This window comes from Ziziphus jujuba, chromosome 6 (genome assembly GCF_031755915.1).
Source record: "Ziziphus jujuba cultivar Dongzao chromosome 6, ASM3175591v1".
Lineage (NCBI taxonomy): Eukaryota > Viridiplantae > Streptophyta > Magnoliopsida > Rosales > Rhamnaceae > Ziziphus > Ziziphus jujuba.
Window position 1 is genome coordinate 30,931,138 of NC_083384.1, and position 24,010 is coordinate 30,955,147.

At 29.5% G+C, this 24,010-nt stretch overlaps 1 protein-coding gene across 8 annotated transcripts; it reads right to left on the reverse strand.

Moving 5' to 3' along the window:
- Positions 1 to 5,975: 5,975 nt before the first annotated feature.
- On the reverse strand, positions 5,976 to 23,960 carry LOC107435894 (TMV resistance protein N-like). 8 transcript variants are annotated; one of them, XM_048463388.2, is made up of 12 exons: positions 23,797 to 23,960; positions 23,207 to 23,723; positions 21,203 to 21,987; positions 19,889 to 21,120; positions 17,626 to 17,729; positions 16,625 to 16,736; positions 15,923 to 16,445; positions 9,175 to 10,291; positions 8,659 to 9,006; positions 7,494 to 8,561; positions 6,615 to 7,407; positions 5,976 to 6,331 (listed from the first exon to the last, which is right to left on the reverse strand). In XM_048463388.2, the coding sequence occupies exons 5-11, from the start codon at positions 17,626 to 17,628 to the stop codon at positions 6,775 to 6,777; spliced, it is 3,804 nt and encodes a 1,267-aa protein (XP_048319345.2). In that variant the 5' UTR covers positions 17,629 to 17,729; positions 19,889 to 21,120; positions 21,203 to 21,987; positions 23,207 to 23,723; positions 23,797 to 23,960; the 3' UTR covers positions 5,976 to 6,331; positions 6,615 to 6,774. The 8 variants fall into 8 exon arrangements, with proteins under 8 accessions (XP_048319345.2, XP_048319344.2, XP_048319343.2 ...); XM_048463387.2 differs by having other exon boundaries at positions 19,889 to 20,006; positions 20,405 to 21,120; positions 23,207 to 23,957; XM_048463386.2 differs by having other exon boundaries at positions 19,889 to 20,012; positions 20,405 to 21,120; positions 23,207 to 23,956.
- Positions 23,961 to 24,010: the final 50 nt, after the last annotated feature.

The window sequence follows — 24,010 nt, forward strand, 5'->3', positions numbered from 1 at the left end:
AAGCCACATTTTCAAGCATTGCATTACAGCCTGCCTTAATGTTGGTTTCTCATTTCCAAGGTTATAAATGATCTTTATAAACTTTTTCCCTAATAATTTTTAAGCACTAATTAAACGTATTGTAACGTAAAGGAGTTTAAAATGATTTAAGCAAATACTACATTTTGCAACTCCACTTATCTTATACTGCAAATTATTAATGATCATGTATAATATTATGTTGGGTGCATGAATTTGAATCCTTACTTCACCACTAGAACTTTGTTTCCTGCTTGCTGTCCCTGTTCATAAAACTGAGATCCCAAGCCAAAATGATTCATGAGCAACCAAGATTGGTCTGCAATTAATAGCTCATAGGACATTACTTCCACCCAAACACTGCTCATCAGCTTCCACTTTTCTTCCGTCAAATGTTGGAGCTGCTACGAGAGTTTACAAGCATCAAACAGCACAGATTTGCTCCTAATTCCTTTCACTGCAGCTATACAAATTGGTGCCTATAGCTCCATTCATATTGGTAAACAAGTTACACAACTTGGTGCCTATAGCTCCATTGATATTGTAATTAAGAGAAGAGCATATTCAATTTTAGCTAGCTTAGAGGTAGTCTTAGTGGTCTGAATATATATATATATATATATATATATAAAGAAGAAAAAATAAAGCCATGGATTTTAGTATGAACTTATACAGATTTTGTTCTCAAACTTACAGATAGATAGATAATCAGCAAGCAAACAAAAGTGTCCCTAATTAGCTAGCTTTTAACTGCATAACCTACTTTCAGAGATAACAGAACCAAAGTTATCTCACTCTGCGAAGATTTTTTTTTTTTTTCCCCTTATTTTGGCTAAAGTGAAGGGAGATTTCTCTTCTCGGTATAAAGATATGTGTAGACCTGGCAATTTAGATCATGACACGGCAACACGACTCGAAAACGACACGGAGTAAATGGGTTTGGATTTATTATAAATGGGTTCGGATCATAATCGGGTCAACCCGTTTAACACGATTATTAATCGTGTCATTTTCGGGTTGACCTGTTTAACTCGAAATTGACCCGTTACGACCCATTTATTAAACGTGTCAGTTTCAACCCGACACGATTATATACCTATTACAACCCATTTAAATTTAATTTTAAATTAATATTTTATCACTAATATAATATTTAATAATTAAAAAATATTATAAATTAAAAATTTTATAAAAATAATTTTCTATTATTAATTTTTTAAAAACAAAAAATACATCTTTAATAAAACAAAAACATAAAAATTAAAAAAAATAAAAAAAATTTCGGGTTAATAGGTTAATTTTCGGGTTAACGGGTTAATAGGTTAGTTTTCGGCTTAATAGATCAATTTCAGGTTAATGGGTTAATAGGTCAACACGACCCGTTAAAATAATCATATTAAACTGGTCGTGTTGTGTTGACCTGTTTATAAATAGGTCGGATTAGTATTTTAGGTATCTGACACGATTAATAAATGAGTCGTATTCGGATTAGACATTTTTGACACGATTATTAAACGGATTGACACGAATACGACCCACCAATCTGAATTGCCATGATACGTGATTGCACTGTGAAGTATACATCACGTCAACCAAACACTACACGACACGTTGACTGGATAACGTAGTTGTAATTATAATAAACTGAAACGTGGAGCCCACTGCAGCTAGAGTTTCTCATAATGCCTTTTTTAAAAGCATCTTTAGAATTAAAAAATTATTTTCAACACGTCAGCACGTGATGAGGAAAAGAGAATATTAATTAATAATTATTTTAAAGTTTTTTTTATATGTACGGACGTGGAATATGTCAGGGCTTTTAGTGTGTAATAGTGCCGTTTTGTTTTTTAACTTCCTATCCACGCTTCGAAAATCACATAAAAAAAAAAAAAAAAAGTATGATGACAAAGAAAATCCCTTAATGTTTAATGTTTGATTTAATATTTGAATATTTTTATCTATATTATAAAAATATATAAAAATAAAATTTAAAATAATTTGTAATTTAAAAATACATATATAGTAAAAAATGTAACTTATTTTAAATGTAAAAAAAATAAAAATTTAATTTGTCCGTTGTATGAGCTTTTTAGTTAATTATTTTTCCAAATAAGGTTATCTTTGGAATAAAGTCTTAGAATACACAGGATACCCTTGGTAGACAAATTCACTATTCCCAATTTAAATAAAATGGGATTAGTTATTCCTAATAATAAAAAGCATAAGAATAGAGTTATTATTTCTATTCATGAGTCTGGCTACAACAAAGGATTTAAAAATTGAATAGGGACAAAATAAAATAAAATAAAAGGACATATGTTATCTTCTTCCTCTCAATCTCCATATCTCTATATGAATTCTTCTTTCAAAACCAAAATTAATCTTAAAAACTATTCACCCATCTCTGTATAATCACCATCCATATGGATCTCTATTAACTTTGAAAATAGCGAACAAAAGAAAGAAAAAAAATAAAATAAAGAAAAGAAAAAGGCCGATTATAGGAAAGATGAAAAATGATGAGAGTAATAATAATAACGTAATGATACGATAGAAAAAAAAAAAAATTTAAATATATATATATATATATATATATATATATACAAGAATTGAGCGGTTTTTAAAGGGCTTCCAAAGATAAACGCATTATTTTTTTCATCTATACATATGGAATATGTATTCTGATATTCATTTTAAAAGGATTAGTAATTCCTTAAATACAGAAATAGTTAGCCCTTAAGGAGAGTAAGCTTCACCAACAAATTTAACTAAACATAGGAACAAAGATGATCTGTTCTATTCCATCACTTAATCCTACCTAGGAAATGTAACCTTGGAGTTTTTGAAAGAAAAACTTGTCCAAAAAACGTGAAATAGACAAAACTTATGTTCTAGCTAGGACTGGTGTGTTAGAATGGACCCTAAGCTATGATTAACAAAATTTGTATATATTGAAATAGTCAGTAAGATCTCTGTTTCTTATGGGGAGATTTATAGAGGCAGAGTATAACAGAGTTCTCTGAAGAAGTATAAAGGAAGTTGATGATGCTATAATTTGTGTAAGCTTATCCTGGGCTCCTTAAGGCTGCAGAGAGGAAAAAGTTGAACAAAACTCAACTTTTGTCTTACCTTATCATTTTCATAAGATTTCAACAATTGTTAAGTTTAGGTCCATTAGGATTCAAACAGAATGTTATTTAGACAACTAGTTCTTACACATACTAAAAGTCATCTTAGATTTAAAAAAAATAAAATTAAATTAAATTAAATAAAATTTTCTAAGCTAGCTACACAGGAGACAATTAACAGTAGCTCTCGTCAATATCTGGTCAGGTAGTCAAAACATATCTAGTAATGGACTCGTGGAATTGAATTATAAACTATGATAAAAGTCAAACAATTCAAATCATATTAACTTACAGATCAGATTGGATCAGGATTCAAACTGAGATCATAGATATGATTCTGTAGAATTTTGATGATCTGCATTTTTGTCACGTGTTGTTCAATCTTATACAAAAGGAAAGCAAGTGAAGTAATGAATAAGCTGAGACCGGTGATTGGTGCTTTAGTTGTGCGGATCCTCATAACATGTTAGACATGCAAAGTTTGAAGACTCAGAGGCCTTTTTGCAGATATTACATAATGAAGGTGGTTTTTATTAAGGGCCCGTTTTATCTTAGGCGTTCTTTCCATGGGAAACTAAGTACTTTTAGGATATTAACAAACCAGGAAAGAACCCATGGAATAAAGAGTCCAACAATGCGAGGGATTAATAGAAGTTTAAAACCTATAGGACCATTTCTAGTATATATGGACCAAATTCCCACAGCATATCCAAAACATCAGTTCTGATATTTAAATCTCTTTGTCAAGCAGGGGTTAAAATCTGTAGAAACTTTATATACAAATACACTAAGAAAGTTCATACCATATTGGTCTCTACAAACAGGAAAGCTGCTTAAACTTGGCATGCCACTATTGTAATTAGGTTACATTGTAGTGAAGAGTGCTGCTTATTGATTCTATTAATACCATGCTAGAACAAGTACAGCTAAACTTCTTCAGATAGTCTTGAGCACTGCAGCATTGCCAGTTCTATGGACCATAATACTTATACTATTTAGTTAACACATAACCAAGACAAAGAGCATAATCCATTTTCCTCAAAAAGGAAGAAGGGGGGCCCAAAAAAAAAAAAAAAATACAATTCATGCTTTAACAATCATTATCGGTAACAAAACAAGTCAAAGTGAAATGTGGCAATATATATAAAGTCCCCCCACCATATTTTAAAAAGAAAAATCAAAAGCTCCACAAGTGATAAAAGCTCTCAATTGAACAAACATAACCATATACGTATAAATGGAACACAGGTTCCAGAGTATGATCACAGATTAAGAAGAAATACTGAAAACAATAACAAAAAATTGAACTGGAAGGTTCTATTTAAAAGCTTATGCTTCTTAAAGTAATTGCTGATTTCTTTATCTTTTAGCCATTTCTTTTTATCTTGAAGATCAAAGACTACGAGAATCTCAAGAAAATGCCTGAGAAATACAATGATATTACTTCCGAAATTCTTTGTACGGCCTGGCTAATCGAAAACATTTGTGCTGCAACTTTATTTTATAGGACAAACACATACCATTTAAGTAGTGCGTACTGATTTTGTCAAACAATTCATACAGAAAAATGGCTACCCATCGTAAACGCAGTCACACTTGGTAGATATATAAGTACAAACCTAGGAAAAAGAAAATTCAATGAAGAATGTTGTTTCATTTCCTTTTAAACAATATTTTTCAAGAAACCGAATTATATAACCTTTCAAATTAATACACATATATAAAATTATACTCAGAAAGATTATGTATGTACTTGCAAACTGCAACATAATCAATTCAGAAGCATACTAGTTAAAGGAATTGATACTGATATCACATAAACAGGGTGTTCAAATGCTTCGACCAGAAAAAGGACCGAGGAAGAGAGGAATTCATACCGATATCATACTTGGGTGCTTAACTTCTTGGTAGTAATCAAATAAATATTTCAAATTAATGCATGCATACTAGAAGCAACTGATCATAAAAAGTGAATATATCCTGGCAAATTGACATTATCAAATTTAAAAGCAAATCTATATGCTGAGTCAGAATCTACTATTTAGCTGGTGATGAAAAGAGTATTCATTATGGCAAAGTATAGTTCAAAAACAAACAAATGACCACCATGCGTAAACACATTTTATTAGACCTGGCAATTTGGATCATGACACGGCGACACGACTCGAAAACGACACGAAATAAATGGGTTTGAATTTATTATAAATGGGTTCGGATCATAATCGGGTCAATCCGTTTAACACGATTATTAATCGTGTCATTTTCGGGTTGACCTGTTTAACTCGAAATTGACCCGTTACGACCCATTTATTAAACGTGTCAGTTTCAACCCGACACGATTATATACCTATTACAACCCATTTAAATTTAATTTTAAATTAATATTTTATCACTAATATAATATTTAATAACTAAAAAATATTATAAATTAAAAATTTTATAAAAATAATTTTCTATTACTAATTTTTTAAAAACAAAAAATACAACTTTAATAAAACAAAAACATAAAAATAAAAATAAAATAAAAAAAAATTTCGGGTTAATAGGTTAATTTTCGGGTTAACGGATTAATAGGTTAGTTTTCGGGTTAATAGGTCAATTTCAGGTTAACGGGTTAATAGGTCAACACGACCCGTTAAAATAATCGTGTTAAACGGATCGTGTCGTGTTGACCTGTTTATAAACAGGTCGGGTTAGTGTTTTAGGTACCTGACACGATTAATAAATGGGTCGTGTTCGGGTTAAGCATTTTTGACACGATTATTAAACGGGTTGACACGAACACAACCCACCAACCCGAATTGCCAGGTATACATTTTATCAAACACTTTGGCAGAGAATAACAACAAACTAGCAAATTAAATAAAATATACAAATATTATACTCAGTCAGTTAAGAATGTTCAACTAGATGTAAAGATGTATTCACCCATAAAATGCATCATAAAAAAACTAATTCTTAGGTAACATATTCTTTATTTTATTTAATTTTCTCTTCTAATCTATGCAAAATGGCTCATAGACGTTATTAAAGAAATTCATATTGATATCACAAAAACAAGTAACTAAATGCCAAAATAAGAAGAAAGGCATAAGAGAATGAGAGAACTTCTCCAAGGTACCACACCATTCATTGAAGCTACGTGCCGCGGTGTCTGCATAGCTTACACGCATACTCTTCAAAGCCTGTAAGAAATAAAGACACGCCAAACGATGATAAAAAAAAAGGTTCACCAATATGTACATGAAAAATCCATCAAAATACTTTCTATAATGAACATTTTTATTTTCCCTCTGTGTAACATTTCGAACAAAAGACAATTTTCCTTTAAAAATTACCTTATAATTTGTAAACTAATTAGTTTGTATGTTAATACAACTAAAATACTACAAAATGCATGTTGTAAACAGAGTATATAAAAATACTCTTACAAATTTTTGCAAAATAAAAAAAATTAAATGGATTTACCTTAGCAAACACGGAATATGCTTTTGATTTTCTTCTTCTTTTCCATCAGAGCCAACAATGATTTCATAATTAGCAGCAAAACATGACTCAAAGTTGAAGCACGGAATTGTTTTCTTTCTTTGGTTCCTCAACTTCCAATTGGTCTGCATCTTCAAAACAGTCACATAAACTTGAGTTTCTTGGAATGTGATTCATCATCGTCTTCTTCTTCAAGAAGGCCAATAGCTTCAGTACTTCCGCTTGATTCACAACATTCATGGAAGCTTCTCTTATTCTTTCTTTCAGTTTCTGCATCACATCTCTCTATGTCTTGATTGTACACAAACCGAACCCCAAACTTCTTAATCTCGCCATACTCAATTTCAATGTTGTTGACATGGTCGAAACTTTTATCAAAATAAGCAGGACAGACATGGACAAAGGCCTCAGTATTACAAACAAATGGCCAATTTAGTCTACCCTCCGATTGCAAAGACAGCTTTCCTATAAACCATATGACCACGTGATCTGAACTAAAAGCCTTATTATAATCCCACAAGTAACCAGTACAACCAGAATATCCATAAAGACGATTATCATCGATGGTTCTGAAAATGAGTTTGACATCAATACCACGACATGTATAAGGGTCAATTTTATTCCCACGAAGAACAAAGCAGAAAGCGAAACCCAAGAAGTCGTCATTATTCCAATATGGAGGAAGCATAATATTATTAATTGAAGTCCCACAAGTTCGATAGCTGAACCACTTTGGAATTTGATCTCCTGTATATCGAAAATGAGAATGTAGGTCCTGTTACATGAACGGGAAATTAATCAACTTGCTCAAAAATTATAAACCATCTCAACAAACTATGGGAAATTAATAGATATACGTACAGTTCTTCCAACTTTTACGCGAGACAGAATTTTAATTGCTACATGATCAGCAAGCACGATGTTGCTTGTATTCTCATCCAGTTTGTCACAACCAAAAAAGTCGATATGTCCAGAGGAAAACCTATTTCCCATGATATCCAGATCTTTTAATAGTGGAGCCCTCCAATTTGATATACTCTCCAGTGACATGCAGCCATTTGCAGACAAGCTCAAACATTGTGATGGAAGCTCTGGTAAAGATTTCAATTTCTCACATCCGGATACCGACAAGTCGAGCAACGACGGTGGAAGTGAAGGAAAATGTTGAAATTTTGAACAGGCCTCGAGCCATAACCTCTCAAGGTTCCTTAATTTACAAAGGTTATTTGGGAGAAACTCTAAGTCCTTGCATTGTGTTAAATACAAATCTCTGATGGATACTAGATTTTCAATTGACTCTGGCAACTCTTTAATCCCCGAGTAATCTAACAAAAGTAATTTCAAGTGTTCCATAGGCTCCAAGATTTCTGGAAATGTTTTCAGTTTCTCACAACCAAACAGATCAAGTTCTTCAAGAGATTTCATAAGACAAATGCTTCTCGGAAGACTTTTAAGTCTTTTACAAAACCCCAAATCTAATTTAACAAGTCCCGATAGACACCCAATTGATGGGGGCAATGTTTCTATTGCCGTCTCACGCATAAGTAAATGTCTTAAATTGGGTGCAAACTTTTGAGAAATATGAGTCTGCGATGATGAGTAGAGACATAAATTGCTTGTAAAACTTTGGATGCAACTTTTGAGATTTGTGAAATTATTCAGGACATTCTTAATGCCTCCAAAACTTACAACATCCCAGAACCCATCTGTTCTCTTTGACATTTCTTTAAAAATATATCTGAGTTTGGAGCATCCATTCAAATTTAGAAAAGTAAGCTTGTCAAGATTTTGAAGAGATGAAAGAACCTGAACCAAGCTTGTACAACCTTCAAGATTTATACTTTCCAGATTTGGAGACTGCAACATATCTGGTAGTTGAGTAAGGAACCTGGAATGACTAAAATTCATCCTTCTTAACACAGGAAAAGCCTGTAAAATGAAGGAGAAAATGGGTTAATTATTACTTCATCCATATGTGCATATACTTTAACATCTAATACAATATAAGTAAATAAAGCATATATACCGGATCTTTACGATTATTCCAAAGCTTTTCAACATGGCTGCCACGAAGAACAAGTTCAACAAGATTCTCAGGAACAAAGTTAGATGGCAACAATTTCAAAGGGTATAAGTCCCACTGAAGATACCGCAGCTTATTGGAAAGATAAGAATCAAGATTTCGAGGAATGGATAGCTTGAAATTGACTCCCCCAATAATGTTGGGCTTAAAGTCATTTCCAACAATATCATTACGATAATAAATTTTGAGAATTCGTAGGTTGCGCATATTTGAAAAGGCTCCACGACACACTTTCACATTTCTTTTCATTATAGATACGTCCAATAATATGACTTCAACTGCCATAGTTCCCTGGCGTTTAAGATGAATATTGATATTATAATATACATATAAGGATACTATAAAAGGAAATTATTCAGAACTTCTTGGTATGTATCTAATTTTGTTTGTTTGAAATGATTTTGTAAGTATAATTAATCAAACAATTTTAGAAGAAATCGATAATGCATTTCTACTTACCGTACTATTTTCCAATACCTTGCAGACTTCCATAGTGTCCCACAACCTACTACGATTGCCAGGCTCATTATCTACATCACGTACAATTGCCCGACCCATTTGGCGCAATAAATCATGCATCCATAGCTCATTGTCCTCGTGACCTTTGATATTTTCAATTAAAGACTTATCGATGAGAACACTTATTTCTATTTTCACAGATGAATTACAATCATCTGACATTCTTTCTACTTGGTCACTTTTAAAAGATGAATTAAATAAGCAAGCAATGTCAAGAAACATATCCTTCATCTTCTTATCATCTAGTCCTTCATAACTAATTCTCAACACATCTTGAATTTCTGGGTTTGGAAATCTTCTCAGCCTCATCAATGCACTTTGCCATTCTGTTTTACTTCTAGAGCAAAGGAAAGAACCCAAGACCTTAAGAGCTAATGGATGGCCACTTGCATAACTTGTCGCTTCTAACACCAAGTCATTATCCATTGCTGGAGAATGTTTACCAAAAGCATGCAAACGGAAGAGCTCAAGAGATTCAATGTCATTTAACCCATCAACCTTATAAATATGGTCGGCTACTTTCTTAAGCACTTGCTTATTTCTAGTCGTAACAATCATTCTACTTTCAGGAGCAAGTTCATTACATCCTTCAATTAAAGCATCTAACTGGATTAAAGTGTCCACATCATCTAAAACAATCAGTACCTTTCTACATCGCAGTCTATCAAGAATAAATGGTGAATCTATAATTGTGGTATCCATCTGAAGAATAGCTTCATCGTTTAACAACTTAGATAGAAGTTGTTTTCTCAAATGATTTGGTCCATGTCTTGCATATTCTTCCCTAACATTCCGAAGAAAGCAACAACCTTCAAATTGAGAATATGATAATCTTTGATATACAACACTTGCAAGGGTGGTTTTACCAATACCTCCCATGCCCCAAATACCTATAATTCGAACATCTTTTAAGCCGATGGATAATAATGATTCAATTTCCTTGACCTTTCCTTCAATTCCAACGAGATGTCCTTTGAAATGATGATTTGAAGATAGATATTTAGGCAATTCTAATACAATATCTTCAACAATTCTTTGAACTAATTTGGTTTCAGGTCTACATAAAATGAAGAAACAAACAGTTGTTAGAAACATCTTAATCTAAGTTAGATATGTTTCCAAAAAAATAATAATAATTTAAAAAAGATGGAACAATACGAATAAATACTCTAGTAATTTATTTGCATTATTCAGTTTTCTGCTCTATATATTTAATTGTGTTATTTTTGGAGTGATTTTCATTATAAATTTCTATTATTTCATTGATTTATTATATTGTAAAATGGAATTCACCATTCATCCTTTTCTCATTCATTTAGATAATGGATACTTTTTATATTACGTTTGTAAAACTCTGACAAACTTAAAGGGTGCTAACTAACTACCTTGCATAAATATATATATATATATATATATATATCGATTTTCCTATAAAGAAGACCATGTTTACTTTATAAGTTTAGAATTTAACGCTAAACATCATTTTAAGAACTTTAATTTCATGGAAGATTTATTGAGTAAATCTGATCATATTCATAGCAAAACATATATATTATTTTGCTATAAAAAGCACATGGTCCCCTCCATAGTACGAGTGTCTAAAGTTAGAAAATATGTTGTTTGAACTTGATAGAGATTTTCGCAGTATATTATTTGATGTTAGACATGTACAATATAAAAGAGGATAAATGCTATCTATAATATAACAGAACTCTATATATATATATATATATATATATATATATATTTATTTATTTATGAAGATAAGAATACATATTTATTAATAAGAAGTGTCAGATACACTATTATTAGCCCTCATTTTCTAGTGGAGCCCATTTTATAGTATACTGGTGGCATTAAGTTTGCAACACCAAATTGAGCTAATTATGTTGACAAACTTCCTAAATAATATGGAAGAATATATGGTAATTAACAATGCTATGGACATAAGTCCTCCAAAATAGAATGCTAAAGTTATCAAATAAATTTATTAAATTGTAATCTAGTTATAGATAAATGAACCATTGAAGAGACAAGTCCAACTAAACATATAAGCTAATAAAATATAAATATATATATATATATATTTTATCAGATAAACCAATCAAATATTAACAAATGATACTTCATATATTTTGATAGATTTATATAGTATCTCTAGCATCATTACCTCCATAATTTAAAAAATATATATATATATTGCTATGGGCATAAGTTTTTTACCAACTTGTTTAACATGTGATGATATGTCATCATTTTATTGATTGTATTTGTTTCACTTTATCTCTTTTAAAAGTTCACTTTTTAAAAAAAAAAAGAAAAAAGAAAAACAATTATTTCTATTGATAAACTAGAGTAGTTACATCATTATCCAAGAATGCCTGTACCCAGTGAGAGCCTTCTTCCAACCATACCTAGTTTATATATATATATATATATATATATATATTTTAAACTTAATACAACAATAACACTATTATCTTGCTTCATGACTTGATAAACAAATCAGTATACATCTTGGTGCTATAACTCCATTAATATTGTAATAGAGATAAGCCTTTCACAGCAAAGAAAAAAAACTATATTCAATTTTAGCTTAGAAATTGTCTTAGTGATCTAGAAATATAAACATATATCTATATATATATATACATATATTTTTGCTATAAAAAATGGACACACAGTTGGTATCAAAAGCGTACCTAGTCAATTACATGTAATTCATTGAATATAACCAATGAATTACATGTAATCCTATTATATAACCTACTATAGCTGGTAGGTTACATGTAATTGGCCAAACACACATTCAGTAACAAAAGGTGCCTAACCTTTATAGTAAATTTGTATGCACACACACAATCAGTCTCACATCAAGTTAACTTGATGGATTTAGAATCAGATATTGCTTTACTAGCCATTAGATCACATCGATAGTTAAAATTTAAAGTTAATTTTTCGTTAAACATGAGTTTAGTAACAAACTAAAATCTTATCTTATAAAAAAAGTGAAACCTGTTGGGGCTTAGTGAACCATATTTGTGTTTTTAAATCTTAATCAATGATTAAAAAAGGAAATTCTTATAGTTTTACCTAGACCTTGCAAATTTCAACCTAACCCGTTAACACAACACAAACCCACCTGCATTTTTAAGGGGTTAGGTTTAGGTATGACGAGTAGGACAATAACAGGCCAACCTGTTAAGACCTATTAACATAACAAACAGGTCATTAAGGTGTTAACCCACTTAAACAGGACTAAAGCATCTTTATTTTCCCACGAGCTAGGTGAATCAACCAACTTGGGCATTGCCAAACCAACCGAACAAGACTGATTCCTCAATCTCCAGTTGGTTGAATATGTTTATACATATTATATATTATCATTCTTTTATTTCAAACAATCTTACTAGTTTTTTATTCTCGTACCTTGGTTTGTAAGAGAATATAAATATTAGTTATGTGTATATATTTTATTCCTTTTTTCTAATAGGAATTAATATTAAGTATGTTGTTTTAGTTTTTTTATTGTACTTATAGTTTATAAAAGGATATAAGTATTAAATACTAAGTATGTGTGTTGTGTGTTTTGTTTCTTTTGAAGGTATTGTTGTTGTATGTGTGTATGTGTATGTGCTATTTTTTCCAGCAATTATTAACAATTAAGTATATCCATTGGATTTATTATAGTTATTATTGTTTATTTAATTTTATATTTTCTATTGTATTTAATTTTGTAAATATAATTATTTTTAATTATTTTTTTGTAGTCTAAACTATTAATTAAGTACAATTTATATTAGTTTGTATTCATTTAAATATTTTTTTGTTATAATTTTTTATTTCTTAGAATAATTTTCTAATTAAGTTTAATGGCTAATAGGTCAAGTAAGAGGTTATATAATAATTTAACGAACATGTTTGGCTTTGTTTATTTCAATATGAAAATTTAAAGTATTAAGTTTTCTTGAAGTAGGACAACACAATATAAACAAGATATAACATGATACATTGCCAGTCTAGAGCTTACCATCAAGTCAACTTCATAGGAGTTTGATTGTGTGTGTGTGTGTATATATATATATAAATGAAACAAAAAATTATTTATTTTTTTTTTTAAAAATGCATTTTAGTATGAACTTATGCCAATTTTTTTTAAAAAAATTTACGGCATATTGTTAGTGCTATTTGAGCCAAAATAGTGTTATGAAGATAGAAAAAGTAATCGTTAAATGTTTGGCAAAACATTAGGAAGTGTTTTCTGTATTAAATAAAAAAAGAAGGAAAAGACATTCAATGCATTAATTATAATATAAAAATACCAAAAATAAAATTAAAAGTGCTTTCTATTGTGGTACATAAAAATAAAAATAAAAACAAAGCAATGAAATAGAGAGCATACAGATATATATATATATATATATAGTTTGGCTAAAATCAAATCCTTAATATCATAACTTTCTTTTTAAGTCTTGGATTGCATGGAGTGGTAAAATTTAAAATTACATTTTATAAGATCAACAGTTTTTGTAGATCTTAAAATCAGAAGAACTAAATATTTTGTTGTTCTATTTGAATGTTTATGGTAGGAGGTTCTTTAGGAGTGTTATTGTGTGTTTGTGTAAAAAGATGATTTTGCCTCATCTATTTGACACATAGTAGGGGTATAATGATTTTTTTATATATTTATTTATTTATTTGTATTTATTTTCAAATTAGGCTTCTTGATGTGGGAATGAGTGAACAAATGGCCAAGTCTGAATGGTAAATTCATGATTTTGCAACCAAGTAAGCACGAGTAGAGTTGGTCAAACTTATGCATATAAATCAATTTCATGATTTTCTCTAGAAGGCTACAAAAGGAATTAAGAAACCTATAAGTTATGGACCATTAGACCCAGAAGTCAGCATTCCAAATAATTTTAGGGATTGATTTTTTGAGCTTTCTAGAGGAAGTTCTGATGGTTTTAGTGCCTGTATGTATTTGTTGACGGGTTTACCTGATTTTGGATGGGATTTAGAGTTGGTTTTGGATTCATATGACCCATGGTTATGTGGTATTTGGGTTGGATGATTTTGGTTAGAAAAAAAAAAAAAAAACGTTTTTTCACCTTTTTTTTTATTCTAATTAGTAGATATAAGATAACAAAAAAGAAATATTTATTATTTTCTTTTAATTGTCTTTCTTATTACTAGTAGGAATAGATTTTGGAAAATCTTAAGGGCATTTAAAAGTTATGATGATGCTCTCATTTCCTTTTAAACCTAAGTAGGAAGAGAGAGAGAGAGAATTCATAAGAGAGAAAACAAAAAAATTGATAGTTTTCTAGGGTTTCCAAAAGAAGATAAGAGAAGTTTGAAGGTCTATAGAAAAATTGAGGTGAATTTTTATTCCTTAGAATCTTGATTAAAGTTTTAGATGCTTTAATCTAGTATAGAAACTAATATTATTTTATTTTGGTTTTTATTCTTTATTTTTCATAGTTGAAGGGATTTTGATTTGTGAAGAACCAAGATATTTTTTCTTGTTATAGATGATAGTTAGGATGTGTTATATATATATATTTTTGATCTAGTATTCATATGTTATTTTGACTTAATAGTCTTTGCATTGTTTAGATTGTGTTTACTTATACTTTTATATGGATCAAATGGACTTGTACATGTCGTGGAATATACGTTGTACGCATAACGAACTTTATATGTTTTAAAATGATTCATATTAGTGTACATATGATATGGAACAGTTATTAACTTAATTATTATGGTCAGTTTATGTTATCATTATGTCACATGCATTATATAATAAGAATTATATTGTTTATTTTTTTGTATGTTTACACGATAGATAGATATATATATATATATATATTTTCTTTATAATTTGAAAAATTACCGAGTTTACTTATAAGCTAACTCTTTATTTGTTTCTTCTTCTTTTTTTTTTTTTTTATTTAATGACATCGAGTAAGCTTGATTTTTCATCTTGTTAGATCATCAGAACATTTTGGCAACACTTGAAAACCACTATATAATAATTTTATATTAGGAAATAAAGTTGCTTAAAGTTACTCCTATTTAATTGTCTTAAATTTTTAGTTAGATTAAATATTTAGTTATTTATTTTTTAAATTTTTTAAGTCACTTGTTGATTTAATTTAAATATGATTTTGAAAATGTTATTTTACATTTAGGGTATGAGAGTTAAATAGGATTTTTAATTTATTTATGAAAAGTTTTAAAATTTTTACATTTTTCTTATGTAAATAGTAGTTACTTTAGTAATGCTCAACTTACTTTAGTAATGTTCAACTTATGAGGTATAATCTGGATATTTTACACATTTATAAATCATCGATCTCAACATTATTTATTTATTAATATAGCTCACTAAAGTTTTATTTGACCACTTTAAATTTTAAATCATAACACTTATCTAAACACTAATAAAAAAGGAGCTAATGTTATCCATTAAGTCTCTTTACGTGAACAAGACTTTCTATGTGTACATATACATATATTGTGGATTGATATTTTATAACTTGAGACAATACTTGATGAAATGATGATAAACAAATATTCTTTTCTGCAAGGGTTTCAAAAAAACAGTACTGTTTTCTCTTGTAAATATATATGTAATTATTTAAATAAGTTTTAATTAATAATCACGAGAGAACTAAAAAAATACCTGAAATCCTTTGAATCCAACCCACACAGATTGGATGCTTCTACTAAAGCGGCCCTCCATTGATGCACCTTCTCAATTCTGTTCTTAAAACGTTGTTCAAGTTGAGCAAATGCATCTCCATAACTCCCCTTCTGTTTTCTTACAGTGGATGGATCTATGCCGTAAAAGATTGGCATAACAATCTGTCCATTTGTTCTTCTGCATTTAAGTATTTGCAGCAGTTCATCCAAACACCATGTGGACGAAGCGTAGTTTTCGGAAAAAATGACTATCGAAATCTTGGATTCCTGAATTGCTTTGCTAAGTGTGGATGAAATTTCATCGCCTCTTTCAAGTTCATGATGGTCCATGAAAGTTGAGATATGCTTCGCAGATAAAGCAGCATAAAGATAACTAGCAAATTGATCACGAGTGTCCTCACCTCTGAAACTAAGAAATACATGGTATTTTTCTTGAAACTCATGCGTTTGTTGAGGGGAGACTGCCGAAGGAAGAGAAAAAGAAGACATGTTTACAACGTAACCTGCAAATCCAGAAGTAAAAAAAGGTAATTAATCGATGAAAATTAATGTTTTCTTAACTAGCTTTTGACTGTATAGCATACTTTCTCTGATGCCAGATCCAAACTCTCCTCTCTGTGAAGAAGGGTGAAGAAAGATTATCAAAATATAAATTACTCTACAAACTAGATCAACTATATACTCTGTATGTTGACTCTGCTGGTCATGCCATTGTGATTATCATAAACTGAAAAGTGGAGCCCACCGCTGCGAGAATCCCTCGTCATGTGTCTAGGACTTAAAGAGCACTCGACCTAAAAATTTTTTGCCACGTCGGAACTTGATCATATTGAATTGATGCTGATTAAAATATTATGATAAAGAAATGAAAAAGAATATTATTTTAAAGTTGTTTGTTTATCTGCGGCCGTAGAATTTTCAATTCAATTAAGTGCTAATTGTCTCGATTAAGGGCACTTGGAGGGTAACGGTGTCTTCTTGCTTCTTAATGCCCTCTTTCCAATGCTACGCGTGAAAATTCCACAAAGAAAAAAAAAAAAAAAAAAAGGTTTAGTCAAAAAGGTGACAATTTTTAATGTAAAATAATTTAAAATTTTGAAAAATTTTCATTTAGACCTTTGATTTTCTACTAATTGCATTTCAATCGAATTTTGAGAAAAATTTAACTTCTCATCTATTCATTTTTATTTGTTACTTTTAAATAATTTTCAAAATATTATACAATCCAAAATAGTTTGTGGTAACCTTTGTTTTAACTCTAGCCACCTTTTCAAAAATTGATATTTTTACTAAGTAAACCTTGGCTCTTATAACTTGTGAATATTTGGTAGAAGGGGTGTGAAAATTTGCAAATGCTTTTAGCTGGGGTGAAAATTTTCCAACCCCTTCTTGAAGATAAAATAGCAAACTAGAAAAAAAATTTGTTAGAAGGGGCAAATAAATTTTTCGGAGCCCTTCTAAAAAATAATTCAAATTTGCGAATCTGTTTGGTAGGGGTGTGAAAAGTTTTCAGAGTCTGTCTAAAAAGATGGCAATGAATCATATATTTATTGCCTTAATCAACAAGGATAAAGAAAGTGATCAAAATATGATTGCAATATAATATTTAGATCAAAGGAAAATATAATTTATTAAACACTAACTTTAAAAAAGAAGTTGGAAATTAAGCTCTGGTATACCAACCATAGTTTACATGTTGACTAGGTCAAGCGGTTGTGAATTATAAGAGGAGCCCACCATAGCGAGAATCTTTCATCATGTCTCTCCTTCAAGCAATTTCCCTGAAACTGCAAGACTCAAAAAACAAACCCATTAGAGTATTTTTAACAATAATTTCTAATTAACAAAATTAATTAAATATTTCGTTTCTCTAATGAATTTATTGTTCCATATTTTATAATAGGAAAAAAAAAAAATAGGGTGACTCAAACTTAATCCTTGATGTTTAGCCAAAAAAAAAAAAAAAAAAAAACTCAATCCCTTGATTAGTTCACTTGTACATTTAAAAAATACAACATATTATTAAATAGTCTTTTTGACATGTAAAATACTGTAATTTTATAAAATATGGATAATTACGTATAATTCTGTAAAAAAAAAATACACAGTATGAATCATAAATTTTTCTATTATTAAATCTTTTGTGAATTTTATAAGATTTGAAGAATTTAAAAGAAAATAAACATTGACACCTAAACAAAATAATGAGAAATTATTTAAATTTATGAAGTATATTTCTTGCTTCAGATTTGATTTTAGAAAATTACTCAACTTAAGATTGTAACTTTAATAACTATTGCCTCTTATAAAGATTAAAAATTTGATTTCTCCCACCTAAATATTTTGAAAAAAAAAAATGTTCCCACCTAAATGTGTAAAAGAAAAATGTCATTTACTTATTCAAAATTGAAAAAAAATAGTGAATTACATAACAAATAGAAATAATCTATATAATAAAAAAAAGAAGAAGAATATGTGTCACGTGTCAATATACTTTTCTTCCAAATTCTCTCCAAAATCATCTATTCTATTTTTATTTTATTTTGTTTTATTTTGTTTATTTAATATCTTACTTTTTATGTTTGTACCTAATTATATATAAAATCAATTTTTGTTTTAAAATAAATTTTAAATAAATAAAATATTTTATATACCAAATAAGTTAAATACCTAAAATATATTTGGATATATATAGTTTCTTTAATTAAGCATATTTCAAATATTTTTACATATACAAATATAATTATATGAAAATTAATAAAGATATATTTTTATTTGGATATAAAAAATACAATATTATAAATATAACAAAACAAGATTTATATCTAAAACAAATTATTAATTTATTTGAATTTGATATTCAATTTTATAGATGGAAAAAAATAAATTGGTAAATATTTTATAATTTGAATTTCATAAATAATTTATTTTATAAGATAAAAATATATTTACAAGATAATAATAATAAAAATAAAAATAAATAAATGAATAATTAAATAATTAAATTATATTATGAGTATTTAATATATGAAAATTAATTATTTATACAGAATCAACAAATATATTTGAATTTGAATTCTATAAATAGAAAACATTTAACTTTAAATTAAATTATATAAATACTTTTGAATTTGAATTTAAATTTCACATATAGAAAAAATTAGATAAGAAAATTTCATAAATGAAAAAAAATATATAGATAAATATTTTTGAATATAAATTCTATAATTGAATAATATTATATAGAGAAATTAAATTTATAGTTATTAACAAACCTTTATATTATAGATTTTAAAAAAAAAAACAATCAAATTATACCTATTAACAATAAAATTTTTAAATAAGTTTTCAAATATAATTAATTATTATAGATTATTTTTAAAATCTATATATATCTATTATGATTATACATGCCCGTGCGAATGAATGCTAATAATAATAATAATAAATAAAATTTAAATAATAAAGTTGGCATTTCAACTATGCAATCAGTACCCCAAACCCAACCCGATGAAATTGTATTAATATTCATTAATTTTTTTTGGTAAAATAATATTAATTAAAATTGATAAAGACAAAGAATGTTCATTAATATATATATATATATATATATATATATACATAATTAATAATTTTAAAAGTTGCTTGATTTTATTTCGATTACTCACCATTTGTCTCCGTTTGGAGCCAATTGTCCCCATTTGGTGTGTTTGGAAGGTGAGAATGTCATTTTGTTTCTCATTGCTCTTTTTTTTTTTTTTTTTTTTGTGTTCTTTTATCAAATTATTGCTCTTTTTTCTATGCGACGTGTGAAATGAAAGTCCACATAAAAAAGAATTGTTGATAAACTGAATCAATTTTTAATGAAAAAAAGAAAAATTAAATCTTTTTTGTAGCAACATGATACCAAGAAAGACAAGTTAAGAGTGTTTAAAGAAATTCATACCGAAATACCGATATATGCACACAAACAAGAATCCCAACTTCAATACCACGACTAGAAAAGAGAGAGGGCTTTCCTATGTGTGGCGGTGCCTGCATAGCTCATAGAGGTTCTTCGTAACCTGAAACTGAAAGATAAGTAGAGGACAGTTCTATAATGCGGACATCTACATGTTTTTATTATGCGGATATCCAAAAAGATAACAATTTTGAAAAAACTATCATTTTTATATAAAATATTAATAATGGTTCCATAAAAGCTTCCAATAAGTAAAATTGAAGATAAGAATGTTCAGCATTTTAACATAAAAAAATTTGAAAAAAGTACTTTTTCATAAGCATTATCTTTTTCCAGTATCATTTCAAATGAAAGAAAATTAATAAGCTTTTCATTTAAAATTACCTTATAATTTTGTAAACTTAGCATACAAATTAATATAATTAAAATACCTCAAAATGCTTATAGAAAATAAAGAAAACTAGCTTGTAGAATTAAATTTGTGTCTTTAAATTGATTTACCCAAGGAGTCATAGAATATGCATCATTTTCTTCAAAGTAATCGTAGGATATTATGTCCCTGTATTTAGAATCCTAGTGCTCTGCATCTTCATCATTCACCGGTAGGATGTGATTCATCATCGTCCTCTTCCTCACGAGAGCCAGAAGATACAAATTGATCACTTACACTTGTTTCACAACATTCACCATCAAAGCCTCGTCTCCTTCTCTTTTAATAGTTTCTGCATTAAGTCTCTCTAAATATTCCATGTTTACAAACCAAACCCCACACTTCTTTATCTTGCAATGATCATTCCCCAAGATGACATCTTCCCCTAGTCCTAAGTCATCATAGAACGAAGGCCAGACATGCAAAGAGACCTCACTGCTATAACTAGAGGGCCAATTTAGTTCAGGCAGATTTTTTAAATTTTGCCATAACCCTCTTGAGAAATACTGCATCACTTGTTGATCTAAACATGCTCTGTCTGCCTTAAAAGACAACCTTGACCAGAACTCAAAAGGATAATCATAATCATTTATTATGAAATTGAGTTTAAAATTAATTAAAATATCTAGAGAAGGTTTAATTTTATTCAGATCAAGAACAAAGCAAATAGCCAAACCCAAGAAGTTGTCATTATTCCATAATGTAGGAAGCAACTCCCCGAAGTTTGATAGCTGAACTACTTTGGAATTTCATCACCCGAATAATAAATTTTGAAATCTGATTTGTCCTGTACCAGGAATGAAAATTAGGCAACTGGGTAACAAAAAACTTGTTAAATGGAAATTAGCTAGGGAGAGAGATAAACATACAGGTTCAAGCATTTTAAAAATTGCATAATCAGCGATGATGGTGTTGCATGTATTCTGATTTAACTTTCCACAACCAAAAAAGTCAACAGATCTTCTATATGCAGGGAAGTTGTAAAAACCAGAGCTCATCAGTTCATGTTGGAATGCAGGCCAATCTGATATTTTCCCCAGTGATGTGCAATGTCTTGCGTTCAAACTTCTACAAAATAATGGAAGATCCACTAGTGATTCCAAGCTGTCACAATATTGGACCTCCAATGTTAACAAAGCAGGTGGTAACAATGATTCTACTTCCAGGAGCAAGCTGACCATATCCTTCAACTAAAGCATCTAATTGAATCGAACTATCCACATCGTCCAAAACCAAAAGCACCTTTTTACGATGACGTTTGTCAAAAATATAAGGTGATGCTACAAATGGGGTATCCATCTTTAGAATAGCTTTATCATTTAATAACTCATAGAGAAACGTCTTTCTCAAATGATTTATTCCATGTCTTTCATACTCTTCCCTCACATTTGAAAGAAAAGATCAACCTTCAAATTGAGAATTAGACAATGTTTGAAATACAACAGTAGCAAGGGTGGTTTTCCCGATACCTCCCATGCCCCAAACACCTATAATTCCAACAACTTTTGAGCCAATGGATGGTAATGATTCAATTTTCTCGATATTTCTTTCAATTCCAACGAGATGCCCCTTGAAATGATGATTTAGAGATAGATATTTAGGTAACTTCAATGAGGTATCTTCAACAATTCTTTGAACTAATTTGGCTTCAGGCCTGCATAAAGCAAATAAAAAACAGTTAGAAAAATAGGACTAACATCTTAATGATAACTCGTAGAAAAAATATATAGAACCACCATCCTTTTCTAATTCACTTAGATAACGTACTTAATGATAACTTTTCATATTTTGTTTGTAACCTGTGACGAAACTTAAAAGGTGCGTGCTAGCTATTTATTTATTTTATTTATTTTTTTTTTGTGAAGAAAAGTATGCATATATATTAATTAGAGGTGTAAAATATTAAGACATTATTGGATCTCATTTTCTAGTGGCGCCCATTTTGTATCATGTTGGGATTAAATTCGTTACACAGCAAATTGACCAAAGTACGTGCAAAACTTCCCAAAGAATATAGAAGAATATATGGTAATCAACAATGCCATGGACATAATTAATCCTCCTCCCCAATTTATCAGCCAAAAAAAAAAAAGAAAAAATGCTATGGACACTAAGTTGTTCACCAACTTGTTACCATGAGACATTATGTTATTATTTTATTGGTTTGTATCACTTTCACTTTATCTTTTTAAAAATTCATTTATTTATATATAGTTTATATATATATACACATTTGCTAAAACAATGTGCAGCAGAGCTGTAAATATATATATATATATATACATTTTTTCAACCAATACTGCAATCACGATGAAATCTTGCTTTATGATGCGGGACTGGCGTGCATAATAGCAGAGTGTATATATATATATATATATGTTCAACCAATACTGTAATAACAAAGTTATCTTGCTTCATCACTTGGTAAACAAGTTATAAAACTTGGTGCCTATAGCCCCATTGATATTGTAATTAAGAGAGAGTTTCACAGAAGAGAAAAAAGGATAAAAAAAAAAAAAAAAGTCAATTTTTGCTAGCTTAGAGATTGTCTTAGTGATCTGAATATATATATATAAATAAAGAAGAAAAAATAAAACCAAGGATTTTAGTATGAACTTACACAGATTTTGTTCTCAAACTTACAGATAGATAGATAATCAGCAAGCAAAGAAAAGGGGAGGAAAAAAAATGCAATGAAAGATGGAAAGTGTACGGATATCTTGGATTGGTATTTTATAATTGGGACAATAATTAATGAAACGATGATATACACTTTTTTTTTTTTTTTTTTTTTTGCAGGGCTTCCAAAAACAAAAAAAAACATTTACCAAGCAAGCTTTAATTTAATAATTAAGATAGAACATTTAAATTACCTGAAATCCTTTGAATCCAACCCACATAGATTGGACGCTTTAGTTAAAGCAGCTCTCCATTGATTCACCTTCTCCATTCTGTAACGGTTTTGAGGTTGAGCAGATGCAACTCCATAACACCCATTCTGTTTTCGTACAACTGATGAATCTATGCCGTAAAAGACTGGCATAGCAACCTGCCCTCTTTGCTTTCTTGCATTCAAATGTTTGCACCAGTTTATCCGAATACCATGTTAACGAAGCATAGTTTTCTGAGAAAATGATCACCGAAATCGTGGATTCCTCGATAGCTTTGCGAAGCGTGGGTGAAATTTCATCGCCTCTCTCAGGTTCATGATCATCCATGAAAGTTAAGATCTGCTTATTTGATAAAGCTCCATAAAGATAACTAGCAAATGTATTGCGAGTGTCCTCACCTCATGAAACTCAGAAACACATCGTATTTTTCTTGAATCTCATGCTTTTCTTAAGGGGATATTGCCGAAGATAGAGAAGAAGCAATTGTTTACGATACAACCTGCAAGCAAAACAACCGAGTAAAAGAGTAATTAATCGATGAAAACAAAGGTTTTCTAATTAGCTAGCTTTACTTTCAGAAATGACAGAACCAAACTTCGAACACTCGCTCTCTGCGAAGAAAGGTAAAGCAAGATTTTTTTGACTTTGTCATGTAGTTGTGATTATAATAAACTGAAAAGTGGAGCCGACTGCATCAAGAGTCTCTCATAATGTCTTTTTAAAAAGCATCAACAGCCGTGGAATTTGTCTCGATTTCGGGCGTTTAGAGGGTAACAGTGCTGTTTT

What these genes read in the sequence shown, in the direction of transcription:
- LOC107435894 (XM_048463388.2), bottom strand. An exon ending in CAGCAGAGTCAACATACAGA is followed by an intron (nt 16,446 to 16,624) that starts GTATATAGTTGA and finishes CTGGATTTGCAG; the next exon opens with GTTACGTTGTAAACATGTCT. An exon ending in GGAATAATCGTAAAGATCCG is followed by an intron (nt 8,562 to 8,658) that starts GTATATATGCTT and finishes TTCATTTTACAG; the next exon opens with GCTTTTCCTGTGTTAAGAAG.